The sequence below is a fragment of the Elephantulus edwardii genome, unplaced genomic scaffold (assembly GCF_000299155.1).
Source record: "Elephantulus edwardii isolate Elephantulus edwardi_28Jun2011 unplaced genomic scaffold, EleEdw1.0 scaffold00105, whole genome shotgun sequence".
NCBI lineage: Eukaryota > Metazoa > Chordata > Mammalia > Macroscelidea > Macroscelididae > Elephantulus > Elephantulus edwardii.
The window spans coordinates 1,072,732-1,089,793 of NW_006399855.1; the positions used below are offsets into that span (position 1 = coordinate 1,072,732).

The 17,062-nt window shown below is 38.4% G+C and overlaps 1 protein-coding gene across 1 annotated transcript in view; it reads right to left on the reverse strand.

The window, feature by feature from the left end:
* DHTKD1 (dehydrogenase E1 and transketolase domain containing 1) overlaps nucleotides 1-17,062 on the reverse strand; it is a 116,013-nt gene that overhangs the window by 50,022 nt on the left and 48,929 nt on the right. The window contains exons 5-10 of the mRNA XM_006891841.1: nucleotides 15,506-15,775; nucleotides 10,567-10,738; nucleotides 8,380-8,578; nucleotides 5,748-6,060; nucleotides 4,714-4,798; nucleotides 3,786-3,925 (exon numbers count right to left, since the gene is read on the reverse strand). Coding sequence (XP_006891903.1) covers nucleotides 3,786-3,925; nucleotides 4,714-4,798; nucleotides 5,748-6,060; nucleotides 8,380-8,578; nucleotides 10,567-10,738; nucleotides 15,506-15,775 — 1,179 coding nt within the window. The remainder of the gene's footprint in view (nucleotides 1-3,785; nucleotides 3,926-4,713; nucleotides 4,799-5,747; nucleotides 6,061-8,379; nucleotides 8,579-10,566; nucleotides 10,739-15,505; nucleotides 15,776-17,062) is intronic.

Here is a 17,062-nt window from a genome sequence, read left to right on the forward strand (position 1 = left end):
CTTGCTGTTCTGTTAAATTTTGCTAGTCTTACTGGAGTGAGATGATATCTCATGGTTGTCTTGATTTGCATCTCTCTCAGGGCTAGGGATTTTTAACCTCTTTGATGAAATGAACAATTATATTTACAATCACTTCATAAGTATATGAAAGCTGTACAATGAGTAAGAAGAAGAACTGAGGCTTCTGAATTACTGGGTTGGTGAAGAATACTGAATATAAAATGGATTTATGAAAGAATGGACCAATCTGTCTTGGAGATGTATATTGAAAAGCCTCCTTAGAACTGAGGACAGTTCAAATCCACCAGATGCTCTGCTGGAGAAGGAGGGTCAATCTCCTCCTGTACCGTCAGATCCAATTTGACAGTACACACACAAAAAATAATAAAATTAAAAAATAAAGAAAAGAAGTGAGGACAGCAAAACTTTGTCTCACATACTTTGGACAGTCATCAGGAAGGGCCAGGCTTGGAGAAGAATTTTACCAGGCTTAGAAAAGTAGGGTAAAAAAACTCCTGAAACTCACAGACATAAAATTAGAACTAACTCCTAGTTGATGTTCCACTGGGTTTCTGAGGCTGTAAATGGCATAGAATGAGATTGTCATCTTGAGGCACTGGTGGATCGGAACTGCCTGAGAGGCTCAGTCTTCATGTTAGCAGTGTAACTCGCTATGGACCACAGCACCAGAGTTCCTACTGGCGAGATGCCAATAGGGAAATCAGAGTCTTTGAGGGAAAGGAGGAAGGTTCTTAACGAGATTGACTAACTAACACACTAGCTTCAACAATGTGCTCAAGCATGGAAACAGTTAGGAAGATGGAGAAGAACCAGGCAGTGTTTTGTTCTGTTATACACAGAGTCGCTATGAGGCATAATGGATTCAGCAGCCCCTAACAACAACAAGATTGTGATGTGTATATGACCTTTCCTGATTTCTATCTGGTGGCCTTATGAAATGGAGCTGCACAGCCATCCCAAAGGCATGTGTACAAATCCACCAGCTTTCTGGGAGAAAGATGGGCAATCTCCTCCCATGAGATTTACTGCCTCTGAAAACCTTTAGAGGGTCAGCTATGGATCAGTTTTGACAGTTTAGACAGATCACAATAACAGCATTTTAATAATAATTTGTACAATATGTTAATTCTTTTTTTAAAAAAAATTATCCTGAATTTTTTTACAAAGTTTGAATACATTGTTTTTCACAAAAGATCCTTCCGATTTCCTATACTCTACCCATCCATCAAATTGTGCAACTCTATAATTAACACCCTACCAACCACCCATCCTCACCCCTCTATTTCCACTCTCACTCCCGTCCCATCGCCTTGGATCCTCCTATTCATTCTACATTAATGGTCATATACAGTATTTGTCCGTGTGGGACTGAGTTAGTTCACTCACCATAATGCTCTCCAGTCCCTCCCAAGTTAGGTAATAATTTACAAAATCATTGCTCCTGCATGCTGCGTAGTAGCCATTGCATGAATGTACCACAAATTCTCAATCCATTCGTTTGTGGTTGGACATCTGGGCTATTTCCATGTTCTTGCTATGGTGAATAACACTGCTACAAATATTGGTATATAAGTCTTCATTTGAGCCTCAGTTCTCATTTTCTTGGGGTATACTCCAAGCAATGGAATAGCTTTTAAAAAAGGCTTTTGCATGTTTCAGGTTTATGTATGTATAGTAATGGAGTTTGGCCTGGCTACTTTCCTTGCATCTCTACCTCTATTCATCTCCTGGCTAAAATAACCATTTGTATTCCTGCTGTCTCTCTCCTCCAGAATCTGACCCTTTCATCTGAACTCTCTTTTCTGAAACCTCTCCTTACTAAATTTATTCCTTCTGCATATCAAAAGTTTAAAAATAAAACAAGAAATATTACTCTAGCTAATGTCCCTCCAGCCATTGCTTCCTCTTAGTCAAGCTTCTAAAAAGAATCATCTAATATACTTTTCTCAATTTTTTACAACTTCTGTTTGCTCTTCAGTTAGCTCCAATCTAGTCCTGTTCTTAGCATTTCACTGAAATACCTCCATATTAGGTCAATTCTTGACCTTTCAAGAGACAAATCCCCTGAACACTGTATTCTTCATCTGCAGCTGCTTTTTCTTTCTTTCTTTCTTTCTTTTTTTTAATTCATTCCTCCTTGAGTTCAATGACCAGTGATTCCTGGCTCTCTTCCTTTCTTCCTATCAGTTCTTTTGTAATGCACTTTCCCTCATAAATACTGTTCTACCAAGGTTTCCATTCTTTAATCTTTTTCTCATTTTCCTTTCTCAGGGAGATTCTTCCACCCCAATGGTTCCCAATACCCCTACACCTTGATTATTTCCAAATATACACTTCAAGATATGATCGCTATATTAGCTCTAAAAATACACATATTTGATGGGTAGACATTTCTGTGTCATTCTGCCATCTCAAAGCCAAATGTCCAACATCTATTTGACCATATTTCATTACCAGACCTGGCCCTTCACCTTTACTCTTTATCTAGCTGGATGCCATCACCATATACCAGTGGCTAAAATCAGAAAACTAGGAAAGAACCTAGAATAGTCCTTCTTTATCTGCTACATCTCACACTGAGTCTCAACATTTGTTTTCTAACTAATTTTCAAATTTGACTTTATATTTCATCTGCACTATAATCCAGGTCCCCATAATATTTTTTAAAATGTTTTAAATTTAATTTTATTATTTTATGTGTGTGCACCGTCAAATCAGATCTGACTGGTACGGGAGGAGATTGCCCCTCCTTCTCCAGCAGAGCATCTGGTAGATTCGAACTGCATACCTCCGGGACTGCAGTGCAGCTTCTTGACACTAGGCCACCAGATCTCCCTGATCTCCATAATATTTTTCTGAATATTTTTTACCAGTGAGCTAAAAATTAAACTCTTAAGCATATGGCCAGAGAAAGAAAGAAGACACATGCCATTAATTATACCGTGAAGAAGATATTATTTTAATAAATATAATGCAGCAAGTGCAATGGTAATTTTTAGGGGAACAAATAAAAAAAAAAAACTCAGTCCCTGCCCTAAAGACTTAAAAGAATATAGCACAGAAACTGCTGTTGTTATGTGCTGTGTTATGACTCATGGCTGACCCTCCAGAGGGTTTCACAGGAAATAAATCACATAGAAGAGGATTGTCTATCTTTCTTCCATGGAGCAGCTGGTGGACTTGAACCACATGCCTTTTACTTGGTAGCAAAGCCCCTTACCCACTAAGCCATCAGAGCTCCATAGCATAATGATCATAATGTATGGTAATATATATTCACCCAGCCCATAAAACCTCAGAGAATAAGGGAGCTCTCGTGGCCTAGTGGCAAGACGCTGCACTGCAATCCCAGAGGTACACGGTTCAAATCCACCAGATTCTCTGCTGGAGAAGGAGGAGGCAATCTCCTCCTGTACCAGTCAGATCTGATTTGACAGTACACATAAAAATAATACAACAAAAAAATTTTAAAAATTTAAAACCTCAGAGAATAAGGTAATCTTGGAAAAGGTGCCATGATTTTGTTTTTTTCTTAAGTAGGCAAGAAGTGTTGATTCATCATCCACATATTAGACTTCTTTTATGAATTACAGCAAAATATAGACATCCTAATATCAATTTTGGATTTACAAAACACCCAACTATTTTAAATCTATATTATTACAGACAAGCAACCAGGTTAAAACAGGTCTAGTTTCTTCTCTCGTATGTTATTTCCATTCTAAATAAATGGCCTAAATTGTACGTAGATTTAAACCTCCTACCTCTAGAAACCCATTCTGGTTTGGATCCATATGGTTTAGAGGGATATAGGTGTCATCAGTCTCCTGGCAAACAACCATTGCATGTCTTTGACTAAAAGTTCCACGGCCAACATCTTGGCCACTCAGACGGACATTAAAACCTAAAGGAAGGAAGAAAGAAAACTAGATAACTGTGAATAATCCAAGAAATGATAAGGTACACCCAACCCACGGCCATCAGGTTGATTACAACTCAACGTGACCTTATAGGATGAAGCAGACCTATCATTCATGATTTCCAAAGCTGCACATCATCTTTACGGAAACAGATTGTCCATCCTTCTCCCACAGAGTAAGAAGCTGCTGAGTTCCAGCAGCTGATCTGTACATTGGCAAGTAACACTTAAAGCACTGAGACCGGGGGCTCCTAATAACAAGGTATCATGACACTGAATTTTTTTTTTCTTAATTCTTATACATCAATTCACCTGAGGATTTTCTACAGGATGATAATATGTTCTTATTGAAATATACGTGTCCTATATTCAGAAATGAGATTGACTTGAGACAGGGCATGGTTCATGGGGTCACTATGAGTCACGGGTGATGCGACGGTACATAACAACAACAGTATATTCAGAAGCCTGTACAAGGTGAGGTTAATTGAGGATAGAGTTATGACTTGTCCTGTAATTTTTAGAGACAATTAACATCTCAATATGTGCAATAGTGAGTCTTTTGTGTCCTGGGTCTAATTTATTCTTCGATAAAGTTTATCAAAATGGTTTTCACAATTGTTGGGAAAGAGAAGATAACACATTCTGGAACCTATATGGTCAACAAAAGTAATCGAAGATAGTTGTGATTCAAAAAGCCACAAAAGTCACATATAACAAACAACTCAGGAAGCATTCCCTACTACCTAGGCTCCTAAACAGAAACTTCTTACCTTGAGCAAGTAATGAACCCAAGGCAAGAGCTTCTGCTGTGGCCCAGTCTAACTTGGTTCCATCCATCACTTTCTCCACTCTGGACTATAAAAATGATGAATTAGGAAAAAAAGAAACTTTTTAAAGCCCATATTCTTTTTTTAATATTGCATTACCAAAAAAAATATCAACACAACAAAGGTAAGAATAAAAAATGTACTGTTGAGTTAAAAAAAATAAGCAAGTGCAGAAGGACATATTAAAGTGTGCTAACAATTATATCAACTTCAAAAGCAAACAAGACAAACATGAACATCAGGTTACTGGTTATCTCTTATAGATTTATGAGAAGAGACGGAAGAGGGGAACCTGTATTTATAATATTCTATTTCTTAAATTGGATGCTAAGCTCATTATTTGTTCTAACAGTATCTATTCCTATAATAAAAACTAAAATGAAGGTAGTGCTTTAAAAAACCTCAGAGGACAAAGTTCTTTTATTCAAGGTTAAGAAAAACGAAGATATTCAACTTGGGTGACCAGCTGTCCTACATGGTCTGAACTCTCCTGGCTCTTTTGCTAAAAGTTATGTGCATGAATTCTTCTAGTTCTACACCAGCCAAGACAGCTGGTCATCTTATATTTAATATGAGAAAATATGTGTCATCTCACCTTACTTAAGAGTTTAAATGGTTGACATTGGGGTATGTGTCTTGATATTTATTTAAGCTATTCAAAAGAATATTTTACTCACTGTTCAGAAAAATCATAGACCTCTGTATTTTCTGCAGTGAATAGGTATTAAATGTATTATTTAAGAAAGACACATACAGAGAAATAAAAAGGAAGGAAAAGAGGAAAGAAAGAAATAGATAAAATCTGGGTTGTCAATATAAAAAAACACTAGAATTAGATGTTAGCATCTAGTCACACATAATAAATATTTGTCAGAGGATTTTGCCAACCAAAACATCCAGATCAGTATCTATCCTTTCAATGAGCAAGAAGACAAAATAACCGCTAGAGATTTCAGTGCTCTCTGGTGTGCACCTACCTGAACATACATCTTTAGAAGGTGACTATGTATCTGAAGTTCCTCTGGTACCTCCACAGACTTTGCACCAATAAAACGCAGGAGATCTATGGGCACACCTGTGCTCCAGGTAGTAATGCAAGCTTGCGGCTGGACCAAACCCTTCCAGTGGGCCTGCAGATTACTGGCAGGGGGGCTATAGTGTGTCATGTTATTCAAATGGTCGTTTAATTTTGCATAGTAAGAGGCTTTTATTTCAGAAACCTCCTCCTGGGTCATGAGGCCAGTGGCAATAAGGTGCTCTGCATATGTGTCTGGGATGCTTTTGCGAGCTCTGTGCAAGAAAAAAGGGGGGGGGATCAATCTGATTTGTAAAATGTAGGAGAGAAAGATAATTGTTAAAGGTATTTCTATAAAAAGCCACTTACCAGGGTAAAAAACAACTTCCAGGCAAGCAACAGAGAAAGCAAATGTATCTTATAAATTTTTGTACATATCGAGAAATAAATTTGAGTTATGTTTTTATATAGCCTAAAATTTACCTTCTAAAGAACACAAATTACTTTTGTAATCTCTACTTTACTTATTTTTAAAACATTTCCCTTCTCTCTCTTTTTAATTTTATAAGTGTGTGTGTGTGTGTGTGTGTGATAAGTGTGTGTGTTATAAGTGTGTGTGTGTGTGTGTGTGTGTGTGTGTGTGTGTGTGTGTGTGTACCGTCAAATTGGATCTGACTGGTACAGGAAGAGATTGTTCCTCCTTTCCCGGCACAGCATCTGGTGGATTTGAACCATGAGCCTCTGGGATTGCAATGCAGCTTCTTGCCACTAGGCCACCAGAGCTCCCCTTTCCCTTCTCTTAAGAAGGCCTCTCATTCCATTTGATTAACTCTAACCCTAAACTTTGGACATGGTACAAGGTGGGACCATTTCTTTGAGAGGGACATAATGCTTGGGAGGGTGGAGGGACAGAGCAAGAGAGAAAGACACTCAATGAGATGTATTGTCTCAGTGACTGGGGTAACGGGGGTAGGTGTATCAGAGACAATAAGATTGGCACAGGATAGAGCAGGGTTTAGGGCTCTTGTATATTGGGTCTCTATGAATTGCAGGTGACTCAATGGCACACAACAACAACAATCCGTAACAACCAGGAATATACTTTTTTTTTTTCTTCTGCTTAGCACTTTATTAGAGATTTGTGCTAATCCGGAAAGGAATATACTTTTTGTCTCAAGAAATTTAACTTCTCTGGGCAGTTCATATAAATGTAATCAAACAAAATAAAATTTGTGTGAAATTATGAAATAAATATAAGGGAATCAAAAGAAACCTAAATACATGGAGACAATTATTTTAAAAAAATTTATACATAGCCAAGTAGGAAAACTGGGTTTTCTATGAACTGGAGAGATTATTTAGAAGACTGTTTAACATTGCCTGCCTCCTCAGCACTCCTTATTTAACAAGTTATTTAACCCAAAGTTGACATCTGTTTCTAGTTATGTTAAAATGGCTGTAGTTTAATAGTTATCACCTGGATTTTGAAATAAAACAATGATGACGCCATTCTTTACTCATAAAATACTTAAACTATAAAGCCTATTCATATAAACTACTCTACTTAATCCTGACTAAAGCCAAGAGGTAAAAGCATAAATTTTCCAAAACAGGGTGATGAGATCCATTACTTCATTCAGTTGGTTGGGTTTAGAGCTAAACAGATTCTTTCTGGAACTGATTTTCCAGGCACTCATGACCAGAAGAGCCCATAAAATGTCATCAAGTCTATTTTTCTGCTTTAATATTGTATCAATAAATAAAGTGGAGGAAGAAGGCCTCTTTCACCTTCTAGTATTTTAAAAAGAAGCTTCTAAAATAACATGCACCTCTCTGACAAACATTCTAAAACAGCACTAGCCAGCAGAGACACCATACGAGTTACGTGTATAGTTTAAAATTTTCTGGTAGTCACCTGAGAAAAGGTAAAAATAAGCAGGTGCCATTAATTTTAGTCATCTTTTAAACTACTATGTTAAAATATTAACCCCAATATAAAAAAAAAAAAACCCAAATCTTTTTACTAACAATATAAAAATCTTTCATACAACGATTTACTTTCATTTTTTTTTTTTCCTGGGATGTGTATATTATAGTTAAGTTACATTTCATTTAGGAGTAGATACATTCTTCATACTTAAAGGTCACCGTATGGTTTGCAGCTACTGTACTGGAGAGTGTGGTGCTACCATTCATTAGAATTCCTCACTCCATGTGGACAGTGTGTAGACACAGATCATGAAGGCTCTAGTTCTGATCCTGTCAGTGTCATACTAAAGCCACTTCAGGCAAGGCTCTGCTAAGTTCTTTTTCTTCAGTTGTCCCCAGGCCTGCCAAGTGAGACTATTAAGCTATATTTTCTCAATTCAACAAACAAGTATGTAAAGTTTTAAAGGTATAAGTACTCTCCTTAAACTCATAGGGTAGTCAACCACTTCACTTTGCCTGGAACTGAATGGGTCATGGACCCCCTAAAACCCTTCAGTCTCGGGAAAATTGGTAACCCTACCAGAGAACACTTAATAAAAATATAATAATAGCAAGCAATATAAGTAGATGGATGGGGAATATTAAAGGAAGATTTATCAATTTACCTGATGATTTTGTACATGACTGGGTTGGTGAAAAAAGGTTCATCCAGTTCATTGTGGCCCCACTGCCTGTAGCACAACAAATCGATAATCACATCCTTACGGAAATGGCGCTGGTATTCAAAAGCCAGTTGTGTGGCACGGACCACTTCCTCAGGATTATCTCCATTGACATGGATGACAGCACAGCCCACAAGCTTCCCTGAGGAAGAGAAGACTGAGATGAAGCAGGACAAGTAGCCCAGAATGACAACAGCCCACCTCCCAGTCCTGGTGTCTCTGTGTGGGAAGGACAGCCCACAACCTTGGGGGTAGTTGAACTAGGTTGTAAAGAAACTGAATTCTGAAGTTCAGATGGCATAAAATAGTTCAATGCTCAGATCTCTGACTTACTATGTGGTTTTGGCAAAGTTATAAAAATTAATTTAATCTCAGTCCTCTCTTCTATGACACTATAGAGCTAGCATCAGTCTTAGGAATGTTATACAACAATTAAATGAGATAAATGCATACAGAGTGTTTAACAGTGCAGATACATAATAATATTTGTTATTATATTTATTGTATTATTGTTGTAGGCCACACACAGAGTCAGAACAAACACACAGCTGACCCTCCAGTGACTTTTCAGAGTAAATCATATGGAAGGAGACTGCCTATTCTTCTCCTGCTGAACTGCCTGTCTTTGGGATTGCAGCACAGCTTCTTCCCACAAGGCCAAGGTGCATCTGATACAGGCCATGGTCTTTGCAACCACTTGTTATACATCAGAGAGTTGGACAATGACCAAGGAGATTAGAAGGAGAATTGATGCTTTTGAGCGGTGGTGCTGGAGAAGAGTATTGAGAATACCATGGACTGCTAGGAAAACAAACAGATTCATCCTGGAAAGGGTTAAACCGGGCTGCTCCTTGGAGGCAAGGATTCTGAGGCTTCGTCTGACATACTTTGGACATGTTGTAAGGAGGGAGAGGTCCTTGGAGAGGGACATCATGCCTGCTAGGGCGGAGGGACGGCGCAAGAGGGGAAGACCCTCTATGAGGTGGACTGATTCAGTGACTGGGTTAATCGGGATGGGAGTGTCAGAGACAGTGCGATTGGCACAGGACAGAGCAGAGTTTAGGGCTGTTGTACATAGAGTCGCTATGAGTCACAAACGACTCGATGGCACATAACAACAACAGCAACTATATACCTATATGAAGCTCTTGTGGCCTAATGGGTAAAGAGCTGCATTGCCAACCCAAAGACAGGAGAGTTGAATCCATCAACTACTCTGTGGAAGAAGAATGGACAATTTCTTCCCAAGCATTTTGTTGTTGTTGTCTACCATCAAAGTGGAACTGAGTCATAGCTCACCCTCCAATGGCTTTTCAGAGACAATAAATCACACAAGAGACTGCCTATCTTTCTTCAGTGAAGCAGCTGATGGATTTGAATCTTGTGCCTTTGGGTTGGCAGTGCAATTCCCTAAGCCACCAGTGCTCCCTTATATTTTACAGCCTCTGAAAATCTGCTGGAGGGTTGGCTGTGTTTTATTCTGATTCAATAGCACTTAAGAAAAACAATATTATATGTGTGTGTCCATAGTATAGATTATTATTCTTTTACTGCCGAGATAAAACAATAAATATATTAGAAATAGATACATTATCTCCAAAGAAAAAATCTCCAATGTCTCTGTCAGACTGAGCACACAGATGTCATACAGACATCCCCAGAAGGCATCTTGTTCAGACTCTGGATATGAAAAACAGAACATCTCTCACCACCCAACAGTTCTGGTAGAGAACATCTCTTACCACCTAAAGCCAGCCCTGCCTTTGTACAGTTAAAACAAACAGACTCTGAATCTTTCAACCAAATTACTCACTCAAATTTAATAAGTAAATAAATCCTTTTTTACAAAGATCTTGGACACTTCCAGTTTTAATATCCTACAATCTAATGTACTAACAATGTCTCTCTGGTTTCTACCATTCTGTTCAACTGGTTGCATAGTCAATTTGATGTTTCACTTTCTGAATTCCATTCTTATCTGCTTGCTTTTAAAGATCACATTCAGACTTCAAAAGGAATATTAATTTGGCAAAACTGAGACAATGAGACACACTGTTCCAAGCAAACGAGAGGTTTATCTAGCAATTCTTTGTGGAACTTGCAACATCAACCACTCCCTGTGTTACATACCAATATCACTACAGTATAAGGAAGACCTTCCTCTCTCTGCTGGAGTGGTGTAACCCAGCTGGTTATTAACAATCAGATGGATACTCCCACCAATTCTGAAATGTGGGAGATTGGAGAGTGTAAATGTTTCTGGAACAATCCCTTGACCACAGAATGAAGCATCACCATGAACCTACATCATAAGAGAGGAGGAAAGAAAGATAAGGGGGGTTATGAAATTGTTTTTCGTGACTGAAATAAATTGTTATAAAATAAAAGGAATAAAAAACAATCACCATCCTCTATCCTCAATTTTTATTGTTTTGGAATTTTCTAGAATAGTCAGTTGATCTCAAAACATCTTTTAAAAATGATAAAACAGTCCTTTTCAGGGAGCTCTGGTGGCCTAGAGGCAAGATGCTGCACTGCAATCCCAGAGGGATGCAGTTCAAATCCACCAAATGCTCTGCTGGAGAAGGAGGGGGCAATCTCCTCTTGTACCGGTCAGATCTGATTTGATGGTACACGTAAAAAGAATATAAAAAAAACTAAAAACAAACAAAACAAAACAGTCCTTTTTCCTTTTGTAACCAGATGGCCCATTCCTTCTACTCCATACCATCACCTAGACAAACATTCTTCTATATATAAAGACGGGTTACTGGAGATGCAGAGAAAAATCTGCTTGTGAAATTTTTATACAAACAGCCTATAAGAGCATAAATCTTGAAGTCTTTCTTTAGCTACAATCACTCTGTCCTTCTACAAAGGCAACACATGTAGTTTATATCATCTAATCCTCCCTAGTTTAGGTGAATACCAAGGAGAGTAATATGACAGCAAAGGCAAGGTGGTGTAGGAGAAAAGTATATCACATATAAATAAACGGGAGTTCCGGTGGCATAGTCCATACAGAGTTACGCTGCTAATCCAAAGGTAGTTAGCACCTCTCTAGAGGTTCAAATCCACTAGTTACTCCATGGGAGAAAGATGGACAATCTCCTCTCCTGTGATTTAGCCTCCTAAAGCCCATTAAGTAGTCCGCTATGAGTCCTCTCTAACTCAGCAACAATGAGTTGATTTGATATAAGCAAAGGAAGGCTTAGGAAAAATGTTAACGACTACGAGAGAGCATCTACAAACTGCTGTTCTTCAAAGACACTCAAAGTCCACTAGATCATATCATCACAAAGCCTGGTCTGCAAGTGCTACAAAAGGGGGAAGATAAGAAAAGCAGGAGCGGTAGCAGAAGAAATCAAATAAATAATGAGAGAACTGTAGATTTTAAAAGGAAATATGAGTTACACTAATTTCATGCTTCTTGTTGTTGTTGTGTACCGTTGAGTCAGAACAAACGCATAGCTGACCGTCTAGAAGGTTTTCAGAGGCCGAAAATCACATGGGAGGAGAATGCTTATCTTTCTCCTGCAGAGCAGCCTGTGAATTCAAATAGTGAGCCTTTAGGTTGGCAGCACAACTCCTTACCATTAGGCCACCAGAGCTCCCTGATTTCATGCTAAAAAACATGGCATCATATACTGCCAAAATGCTGAACCAAATAAAGATATCCTAACTCTTAAGGCAACCACTGTGGCTGTAATGATAACTAACAGAAGTGAAAAACAAAAAAAAAAAAACAAGAAAAAAACAGACGTGAAAAACTAAAATACGAATGAATAAATGCCAATGAATAAGTCCTTAAAAGAATTATCATTTTTTTAAAGTAGATTATCTTTCTAGCAAATCCTTTTCTATTGATGGGGTATAGTGATGCAAGAGGTTTGAACTTATGAGTTGTTCAACTGAAGAAAATATGTTAGCCTGCTTCTGTGAAGATTTATACCCTTGAAACCTCTAAGGGGAAGTTCTATTGTAATCTTCCTGGGTTGCCAAATTGTTATTGTTTTGTCAAGTCAGAACCAACGCATAGCTGAGCTCCTAACAGGTTTTCCAAGGCAGTAAATTAATGGGAGAATATTGTTCGTCTTTCTCCTGTGAAGCAGCTGGTGGATTTGAACCGCATGCCTTTAGGCTGGCAGCACAACTCCTTTTCATTAAGCCAATTGAGCTTTCTTAGATTGCTATGAGTTGAACTCAATTCAACAGCAATATAAATAGGTATGCCCGTTGTCCTTGGGTAGTGTACATGGTTAATAACCAGACATGCCTGTGAAGAAAGGCCTAGTGATTTACTTCTGAAAAATCATGCACTGAAAACCACAGAGCAGAGTTAGACTCTGACACAGTTAAGAGTTGACAAATATAAGAATAAACTTGATAGCAATTGGTTTCATGACTGGTACTTAGACTTCAGACAGGGGTTATGAATATCCAATTTAGAGACAACTCCTACTTGCACCTTCATGTTATAAAAATTCTGCTTCATTCTGAAACAACTGAACCAATCTCTGTTGTTACAGTTGTTATGTGCCATTAAGTTGACACCAACTCACTGCTGACCCTCCCCACCTTCAGAGGCTGTAAATTGCCCATTCTTCTCGCACAAAGCTGGTGGATTCAAATTCACTGCCTTTAGGTTGGCAATCCAACTCCCTATGCACTAGGCCACCAGATCTCCCTAAACTAATTTGTATTTGCAACAAATTCTTCATCACAAATCACCTTCACTTGTGGCACATGTGGCTTTTAAATCACCTAATTGCACTATGTTGGTTTTGGGTGCTGTCCAGTTGGCTATGACTCATAGTGGCCCTGTGTATAACAGAACAAAGTCCTTGCCCGATCCTGTCCCATTTCCACAATCTCTCCTGTGCCAGATACACCTGCTCTGACTCAACTTCTAATTACACTTAAAGACACAGTTAGGGACAGATTTTATTAATAAAACAGGGACTACGCTGGTGGTCTAGTGGTAAGATGCAGTATATGTTTGAGGCTACTAGCAGCTCCATGGCAGAAGGATGGGCAATATTTTTCTGTGCGGTTTACTGCCTCTGAGAACCTGCTAGAGTCAGTTCCAACACGATGGCACACAACACAACAACAACTCTTAAACAAAGGAACACTTTAGTAGCACTTTCTCAAAAGGCATATCTGTGTGTTCTTTAGGCAATCCATGGACTATTCAGTACCCCAACACCACGCCTCCAAGGCATCAATTCTTCTGCCATCCTTATCCAGCTCTCAGATGCAGAGCAGGTGATTGGAAAGACCACGGCCTGAATAAATCAGGCGCACCTTGCTGATATCATTCCTCTTTCATACTTTGGTGAGGTCTCTGACAGTACACTTTCCCAATGCTATGTCTCCTAATCTCCTGACTACTGGTATCAAGGGTGATTGTGAGAAAGGCTATTCCTTGGAAATGGACATCACGCTTGGAAAGGTGTAGGGTCAACAAAAGAGAGGAATGTTATAAAAGATCTTTGAGTGAATGAAAAATCAATATGATTTGTAAAGTTTTACATAAATAAAAATATATAAATTTAAAAAAAATACAGCCTAGGAAACTCAGTGCGGCAGTTTTATTCAGTCCTAAAAGCTTTTCGAGTTGTAGCTGACAACACAACAACAACAAATATGAAGCCCAGTAAGCAATAGAGACAGCTATCTCTTCTTCCACCTTTAAAAATGTAATGGCAGAAGCAGTATGGAATAGCAGAGGCATTATTCATTTTATCTGATAAAAACAGGACACTTGCTTGCAACTTGTATCATAATTTTATGGTCTTAAAATTCTTGGAACCAAACCATGCATTTGTCATCTGCTCATTTTCCTTTCCTTAAGTCCAAAGAGAAACAACTACACTAGCTTTGTAAAGCTTCATGGGAATCAGGGTCCCCATCAACGAATACAGGCTGAGTCAGCCAAACTCAGCCGAGTGATTGTGACACACACGGATGATCACAACTGAGCATTCACTTTCACTAGGTCCAGCCCTAAAAGATAGAGATAACAGGCAGAATAATCAGTATCGGACATTTCATCAACTAAGACTTTACAGGCTCCTCATTTATAGTTACCACAGGAAAGAACTGTGTTTGGAGGTAGAAAAAGCAAGACATGTACAGACAGAGAAGCAAAATATATTTAGAATACAAAAAAGACAAAGGAGAGCAATCAGTTTTCATTGCTTAAAAAGAAAATAACATTTCATAAGTCAGTATCATTTTAAAGTCTGCATAATCTACTTGGTAAATATGAATTACTAAAATATTTCCTATTATCATGAAACACATCACAGGAAAAGATAAAGATCATTTCTGAATAATTACCTGAATATTTCTGTTTTAAAATACATATCAAAATCAATTCACTAATGTTTACCTTCCTATTTATTTGCTGTTAAGTTTCTGGCTCAGGGAAAATTTACATTAACAGGTTAATGTGGTTATTTGTATACCTCGCAGAATATTCTACTGCCTTAAAAAAGACCAGTCTGTTGGATTTGAAGACTCAACCACTGATATTCTGGATTACTTATACCCCAGTCACAAAAATTAGATATAACTTATACATGATGGAAAAAGAGAAAAACCCAGACTCTGAACCATGCTTATTAAGTCACCAAAAACTGGAGGCTGAGGGTAAAAACCATATAATTAATCATTTTATTTGCCTTTAATGTAAAAATTCTTCCTTTAAAACCATCCAAACTCAACACTTGGGCCTCGTTAGATGTATGGCACCATGTAGTTTACTGGTGGGGTACACATTCACAGCAGCAATGGCATCTGTGCTCTTAGAAATAACAGGTATGTCAGTCAGTACCCCCATAGGTAATTCACAACTCAAGAAATGAAAAAGACAATGAAAACTGCAGTTGAAATCAATTGCCTTGAGATCTACTCTTTTCTTAAAATGAACCCAGAATTGTCTTTTCCAAAATGTTCTAGCTTCATCTTAAATGTCTGCAATCTCCTCTTGGACCTACTACCTGACATTCTTTCTTCCTGGTTTCCCTAGCCTCTGGGTTCATGTCTTTGCAGCTAGAAGTACCTGTAAACAGATGACTTTGTCCCCAGGTTGAGCCGCACTGTCTGGAGAGTAGTCCCCATCCTGCCTAGACTGCTGCCTTCCACGGGTTTTCCCCACAGCCACAGGATTCACAGCTTCAAGGTGGGAGGGATTAGGCAGCATTGTCACATGGAGGGGATGATGCGCCCCAAAGTCCAGGTCAACAGACGAGGTCAGGTGAGACAGGACATCTCCAATGGCTGAGAAATGTTCTGGAAATTCACTCAGGCCTCGCATTTTACGGAACATCAACTATTAAAGATTGATACAAAAGAAAAGGATATTTTACCACACTAAAAACTCAGTAAAGAGGTGACTAGTTTAAGTTATAACAGAAAACCATAAAAATGCTGTTACAACTATTATTATTACCAGTTGCTGTCAAACTGTTTAGGACTCATAGAAACTCCACATAGTACTTAGAAAGAACTGCTTCTTAAGGTTTTCAATGCCTGATTTTTTGGATGTAGATGACCAGATATAAGGTACCACTGCGTGGAATCAAACCTCAAACCTACTATTTTGCAGTCTAGCATATGAAATCTCTGCACTGTCAAGCAATTTCTTATTATCTCTGTAAATGTTCATTAAAATTATTAAAAAATTTTTTTAAAAAGAAATTTCTTATTATATACAACTATTGTTGTTAGGTATCTTAGAGTCAACTCCAACTCAGAGATTGTGCATAACAGAATGAAATGCCATCTAGTCTTGTGGCATCTTGATAATCTTGTGCTTCGGTCCACAGTTACAGCTACATGCTTAAGCCTATTGTTATAACATGTATATAACTATTATAATTATGAATTTTTTCATGAGAAGCAGAAATTTCCAATTGCTCAATGCAAAGAATATCTGGCAAGCTTCAGAGTTTAATGAAGTTGTTTTGTTGCTATTAGTTGCTGTGGAAATGATCACAACTTAGAGCAACCCTATGATCAACAGATCAGAAAGCTTGCCCTATCCTATGTTATTGTCACAGTCTTTGACGCCCATCACTGCTGTAGTCTCAGTGTCAATCTATCTCGTTGAGGATCTTGTTTTCTTTCTCTGACTCTATTTTCCCTAGCATATCTCTTTCCAAGGACTAGCCCCTCTAGACAACATGCCCAAAGTATGTGAGATGATGTTTCATTATCTTTGCCTGTAAGGAACATTCCGATTGCATTTCCTCCAAGACAGATTTGTTTGTTCTTTTGACAGTCCATCACACAGTGTTCTTTTTATAGTCAGTGAAGCACCACATTTCAGGAGAAGTCTGTTGTTGTTGTTGTTGTTGTTATGTGCCATCGAGTCGTTTGCGACTCAAAGCAACCCTATGTACAAGAGCCCTAAACGCCATTCTAATCCTATGCCAACCTCACCATATCAAACACATTCATTCCCACCAATCCACTCACAGAATCCATCCATCTCATCGAGGGTCTTCCTATCCTGTGCCGTCCCTCCCTCTCCCAAACATGATGTCCCTCTCCAAGGACCAGTCCCTCCTTGCAACATGCCCAAAATATGTCAGACGAAGCTTTCAGAATCCTTGAC